This window comes from Chrysemys picta, unplaced genomic scaffold (assembly GCF_011386835.1).
Source record: "Chrysemys picta bellii isolate R12L10 unplaced genomic scaffold, ASM1138683v2 scaf2884, whole genome shotgun sequence".
Classification (NCBI taxonomy): domain Eukaryota; kingdom Metazoa; phylum Chordata; order Testudines; family Emydidae; genus Chrysemys; species Chrysemys picta.
The window spans coordinates 1-6,696 of NW_027055586.1; the positions used below are offsets into that span (position 1 = coordinate 1).

General features: G+C 38.9%; 1 protein-coding gene across 3 annotated transcripts; it reads left to right on the forward strand.

Moving 5' to 3' along the window:
* The first annotated feature begins 70 nt into the window (after positions 1-70).
* LOC135980362 (uncharacterized) lies at positions 71-6,379 on the forward strand. Of its 3 annotated transcripts, none has more exons than XM_065580379.1 (4): positions 71-1,071; positions 1,616-1,921; positions 3,079-3,342; positions 4,317-6,373. In XM_065580379.1, exons 1-4 carry the CDS (start codon positions 632-634, stop codon positions 4,354-4,356), a joined length of 1,050 nt encoding a protein of 349 aa, XP_065436451.1. In that variant the 5' UTR covers positions 71-631; the 3' UTR covers positions 4,357-6,373. The 3 variants fall into 3 exon arrangements, with proteins under 3 accessions (XP_065436451.1, XP_065436453.1, XP_065436452.1); XM_065580381.1 differs by having other exon boundaries at positions 80-967; positions 4,317-6,379; XM_065580380.1 differs by having other exon boundaries at positions 81-1,071; positions 1,530-1,921; positions 4,317-6,378.
* The last annotated feature ends 317 nt before the right edge of the window (positions 6,380-6,696 follow it).

Consider the following 6,696-nt stretch of genomic DNA (forward strand, 5'->3'; position numbering starts at 1 on the left):
GAATCCAAAATGAAGCTGCTTCTTGCAGGATGCTGACTTGTATGGGGAAGGATGGCAGGATGTAGTTAGGAGCTCCTTATGCACACAGGCTCATTCAGCATTTTGGAGCTGTAATAAATTATATCTGATGCCTTCACAGAATCTGAGAGAGAGAGATCTAGGGTCATGCAGAGCAACATTGTGCAAACTTATTCTGAGAGTCACACTTGAATTTTTGATCGGTATCAAAGCACTAGTTCCACTAGGAATCTTATTAGCTATGCCTGCTTCTTTTTTGCATTCCAAGGCTTTTGCTTCATATGCTACTTACGTATTTGAAGTTGTAGTGCAGCTTTCACTCCAGGTTCTGGCAATACTGATTTTTTTCCCCTTGAAGATTATTTGTATTTTTCCCTTGAAGACCTCTGTAATCTTCTGAAGTATGCTTATTAAAACTGAGCTGTACTGGTTATGTGACTCTGTTTCTGGCATTTAACTAGGAAAGACAGTGCTAAGAAGTTACACACTTTGACCAGAATTTACATTTAATTGGCTTCAGTTTCTCTAATAATTCAGCCTGTCATCATAGCAAGAAACTGCTAGTTGACACCACTAGCAAATTACTCAGTCAACTAAATTAATTTATTCTGAAATGTTAGTAAAATTAGATATAAAAATGAAATGGATCTCTCTTCTTACCACTTTCATATGTTTCACTTCACCATGGATTAATTTTTCATTATCCATCTCCTCTTTTTCCCCCTGCTCTCAATCTTGTATTACTAGTGAGGTAGCACGGTCAGATACAGATGAATATTGCCAAGGAATCCAGTTGGCTGCCTGTGTTGTCTCTCAGAACCAAACTCCATGCAGATTGAGTGAATGGCATGAAAGTAGGGAGGAAGAGCTTGATGGGAGTTCACCAAACAGTGAGAGAGATGATATGATGGCTAGAAGGATGGGAACCTTTCAGAGGCAGACTAGCCCGGTTTGTATGCCATATTCTCCCATGTCAGTTGCCCATCATCCTCTGCAGCAACAGAAAGGAGTAATTCATAAGAGAGACTTGAAGACTCCACAGAAAGCAGAAAGGTCAGAGAATGGAAGCCAAAAAAACAGAGCTTTCTGCTTGCTTTGTGTGTAACGCTAACTGGGTCAGTCTGTAATGTTGTCCCACTCCTTTTAAAAAAAAAAAAAAAAAAGAGAGAGAAACTAGGATGCATTTTACTCATTTCATATCCAATTGTGGCATGTATTCAGCTCATGAAATTACTTACAAGAATGCACCCTGTGAACATGAAACAGCTTGTTTTCTTCATTACACGTAATGACTTGGATTGCTAATTGCAGTTTAGCATGCACGTGGTTATTCATCTTTTTGGAGGGTTTTTTTGGGCAATCCATAGTTCTTCGTCCAGATTTTATTAAGGCTTCTAAATGAGTAATTGCTTACCTGTAAATATGGGCTGCATAAAAAAAATCTAATTCCTCATTTGCTTAAAAGAGTAGCATATGTCATGCTGTTCTCCATAATTGCCTCTTGTTCACAGTTCCTGTGCTGCTGCTGCTAAAAATGTTAGTTTTCCATCTTTTTCAATGGTCTTCTGAGTAATGGTACCCAAAATTGCCTCAGCAGCAGTTTGCCCTTGAATTGCACAATGGAACAACATCATGGAACAGTTTCATCTGTCTCCGTGGGCTGTAATGTGACAAGGGACGAGAGCCATGAGAAACTGAAAGATCATGACCAGCCTAGGGGTGGGGCAAAACACCAAGTGAGAATTCCAGATCCAAGAGATGACATGATGGCAAGAAGAACTGGAGCTTTTCTAAAGCAGCCTGGACCAAGTGTTAAACAGTTCCTTCCAGTTCCTTTTTCAAAGCAGCAGAGTAGCCAGGAGAGAACTAAGAAACTTGTAAAGCCTGAAAAGAAAGTGAAGAGGTAAAGTTATTTTGTTCCAATAGTTTCTTTCCTCACTATAATTGCATCTTAGAGGCGAGTCTCGTGTTTCACTGAAACATGTTAGTTATGTTATAACCTTCTGATTCCAAAATATATCCACAGTTACACTAGATAGGGTTATTTATAGAAACCCTCATGTTTCAGGGCATAAACAACCCCTAACTGAGGAGGTTAAGCAGAAACTGCCCCCCCATGGGTAGATTGTTCTTCCATATTTATCCACTTCAGGATTCTTACATCTTCCTATAAAACACTTGGAACTGACTACCGTTGGAGACAGGATACTGGACTAGATGGATCACTGGTCTGATCCAGTCTGGTAATTACTATATCCTGGGAATACACTAATTATATCTAGATAAATTATAATTACTTATTATTAAACATGTTTTCCATCAAGAGAACCAGGAAAGTCCATACTGAGGATACTGATTTGAGGAGGATAGGTGATGTTCAATAAATTAGGTGGCTGCGCAGGGCTGGCTTTGTATCAGCTACCAAGCAGAAGATGTCGACTCTGGGACTAGATCCCTTCTAATCAGGCTGTGGCGCCTGTAGGCACATTGCTCCCAATGGATAGGGCTGTATGGGAGGAGTGGAGGGTTAGCTTTTGAGTGACCTGTTGACAATCAAGCATAACTCCAAACTGAGTTTTGAAGAGATCTTGCTGTTCAGCTTCTGGATGGTGGTTGAAATGCAAAGTTTGTGGTTGAAAAGGAAAAGATACACAAGATTTAAAAAATGATGGCTGCATCATTGTCCAGATTCTATCCTGAGAGCCCATTTCCCTAGTCCTATATCTAGCTACGATGGGAAAGGCTTGTCCCCCTGGGTGGAGACAGAGTAATTTGAGGTTGAAAAAACCTGGTGCTGGTGTAGCTTAGTTAAAATAAACTGTGGTACTTCAGGTTTGCATCTTTGGATGAAACAAAGAGGGCTGAAGTTCCTTCTAGGTTGGTGGAGCAGAATTACAAGCTCTTACCTTACTATCAAAATTCCACTGTGCATGCCCCTAATACATTTAGCTTGTGAAATTCTATCTATTACTTACTGGTTCATCTGACTTTATATCATTTATGTGTATATAATCAACCATTTATCATAATTATAAAATAAATTTTAAATTGCTTTCTTAGCATCATCACCACTGGCTCATTCATCCCTGAAAAATGTCCACAAATCTGTGCTAACAGTCCTCAGAGACTGGCAGTGCAGCCTCAACACAGAGAAGAAAAAGAACAAGAAAGACAACATCTCCCTGATACAGGACAAGATGTGGCTTCCACTGTTCACATGAATAGTCAGAGTCTTGATCAAATTCACTCAGATCAAACTTCACAGCTTCAGGAAGTTCCTGAGAGAAACAAAGTGTTGTCATCCAGAGACGAACACCTGCAAACGTGAGCTCCTTACTAAGTGAATCTCAGCTTATATTGTGCAGCCCTCTGTATCCTGTTAAGAGTGTGTGCACACTACAGAATTTAGGTTTTGCACTTGCCTGGCTTATTTTAGGCTGGACTGCAAACACTGTGTGTCAGTAATGTACTCTTTTGAAACAAATAAAATAATTGCAAGTGGGGCGTTGATTTCTTTTCTATAGTTAATGGAAGAAAATATTTGACTAATGAAAGTATAAAATGCAAAAAAGGCTTGTGGAAAAGATTTGGAAGAAGTTCTGTCTGGAGCTTCCAGAAAAAGCAAGATACTGAAATGTGTGGCATCTTTAGATTTGTATAGTTTGCTTTTTCTTGAACAGAAATTGAAGCTAGTAAGGATGCTGATTGGTGTTCTGGATGTTCTTCCATGATTCAAAACAAATACACGTCATATGCATGAGTCGAATAGCAAACTATGCACTTTTGTGAATAACATTGGCATATGTTGTGTTCAAATTCAAAGGATGACTTTTTTTCTCTTGCGAAAAAGCGTTGAATAGTGTGGCTCACTTACTGTGCATGATACTTGTTTTACCTGTTTTCAGTATTGATGATTCTGAACATTGTATTATGGAATGTTTCAATAGAGTTTTTATGTCAAGACTAATTGCATGTATCTCTATCTAATACAACAGTTAATCTAATACCACCATAGTCTCCATCAGGAGCTACTTTCTACAAACAATTTCACATTGTATTTCACCACAGTTTTTATATTTTGGAAAAAATGGCTTTGTTTCTACATAGTTTCCTTCGTGTGACTGGGTAAGTCTCATTTGTTGTTTGTATAACCTCTGAGTGGCATGTTTCTTTTTCAGCCCACTTGATTGATGAAGAGGTTTGGGGTGCAAATGAAAATTTGCCCAGCTGTGTGGCTTTGATTGCAATTGATACTTCATGTTTTTACCAACCATCTAATTTTATATTTGGTCTTGTAGATTCGGCCCCAGAACTGCTGTGTCTGATGACGCAGAGTAAGTTGTCTTATGCTCACAGGGTTGCTTTAAACAACTTAAGCTGCATGCTTTCCATACTTACTACTAATTTAAAATGCAGTTGATAAATTATTATTATGCTGTGTTCTGACACATAAATGTTTCAGAATAGCACTTGAACGTGGAATGCAATATGTGTTCATATTGCAGAAAAGAACTAAAAAAACCAGCATGACACTAATATGCAGCTGCTGCTTTAAAAAACTTGGTGTGATCTTTTCTTACTTGTGGGTTTGCATCACCTCTAAACCATTACTAGTAAGGGAAGTTAGACCTAGATCTGGGAAACGTCTTGGAAAGTTTTGATTCTGGAGCGGTAAATTGAGGAGTGACTATGTATCTAGATGGGTTGAAAAATAAAGTCAAAAGTAGTGTAAATGAAGTCCTTTGGTAATCTCCAAATATTAATTAGGAAAGTAAATCTTAAATTGCTAATTAGTCATGCCTTGCTAAAACCATCTCTTAAATCCCTTCGAGGTTGGACCTATTATAACCTATACAACTTCACTGGATTTCCTAGTCCCTCACTTTGAGATTTTTCTTAATTTAAGGATAGAGCTGTGATGTAAGGATTTGGTGCTTAGAAGAAAACTCAAGCACATTTTAATCTCAAACAAAAAAACTTCATTTAAAAATAAGTTTATTAGGTGAAAAGTGTAGTTACTTATCACCTCACTTACGAAACTCAAACATTTAAAAGCAAAGAAATGAGTTGTTAGGGACATCTTACGCTGTCCACTTAATAACTAAACCACATTCTTGTCATGTCAACAAAATTCACACAGCCACCTGAATTCCGACTCAAATTAAATGCTGTTCTTTCATGTGTATAAATATCAACACTACATAGGGTTTTTTTTTAAACAAGCAAATTACATGTAGCATGCTATTATTATGCTAGAGAAAGACATGTGTGTTAAGACAAATGTCAGAATTTCAAGTTGTGTATTTTTTTAAATGATCTGTAACTCAGAAATACTGTGAATTTCCTTCTGACTTTGCAGAAAATTTCTCTTTCCATCTCAGAATAAATGTGTCAATTTTTAAGCCACATCAGTTTTTAAAATCAGTTATTGGAGTTGCTAAAAGGGGCTTTACAATGGAAAGTGGTTCTACCTAGCCAAGTAGTTTTCTGCCACTCCATAATGTTTTTGTCTGTGAACACCCACATATGTGCATATATTCATATGAATAAACATATGAGAGAGACTACATGAAGGTGTTCTATGAAGGCTTTATTGGCATGGGTTTGAGATGGTCACATTACTTGAGAATAGCAGTGTTATAAATGAATTATGCTGTTCATTCCAAACTCGTGCAGATAAAAATCCTTTATACTTCACTATCGTCGATTCCAGATATGCCACTTTTTACAGGATAACTATTTTACCAACGTTTTCAGAGATTTTTTGAAAATTTGATTGCATCCTTCCACCTGAAAGCTAAATGTCTTGGCCAGCTGGAATCCAACAGTGCAGGGCTCAGAAGGAGAAAAAAAAACCCCAAAAAACAAATACATCTGAAACACTTCTTAAAATGTATGCTTCTATACATAAATATGCCACAGCTTTTAAGTCCCATTACCTTGAGACCTGTCAGAGAAGCAAGTACTGGGTGTCCAGGTGGGAAATTGGAAACTCTCCTTCCAGTGGCATAAAAACTCCTTTTTTCTAGACCTAGTGGGTTGATAGGTGTCAGACCTTAATCTTGTCATTGGCCCAAGACTGAATATTCCCTGTTCTGGTCCTCAGGACAATGTGGTTTGATGGAAAGAAGGAGGCATTTATCTTGATCTCCCCAATAGCCCTACCCAGGTTAGTAGGAAGGACAATACAGCTCTAGGCAGTTGATATCCTCTCTGGGTATGTCTACATTACAATTAAAAACCCACAGCTGGCCTGTGCCAGCTGACTCAAGCTTGTGAGGCTTGGGCTGTGGGGCTGTTTAATTACAGAGTAGACTCCGGGCTCAGACTGACTCCCAAGCTCTGGGACCCTATAACCTTGCAGGGTCCTAGAGCCTGGTCTCCAGCCCAAGCCCAGAAGTCTGCAATGAACTGCAATGAACCAGCTCCTCAGCCTGAGCCCCAGTCAGCTGGCACAGGCCAGCCATGGTGTCTAATTGCAGTGTAGACATACTCTCTGTGAAGACCCTGTGTTGTGTTTCTTGAGAAACCTCCACTTGTTAGTAGAGGCCCTAGTAGTGCAGCTCTATTAGGAACTGCCAAAGATACTAGAACTGCTGTGGAGGAGCAGGGCCGTTTTGGATGCCCCAGTCTTCTGTAGACTTGCTGGGTTCTGGGCTGGACAGCTCCTTCTTTGGG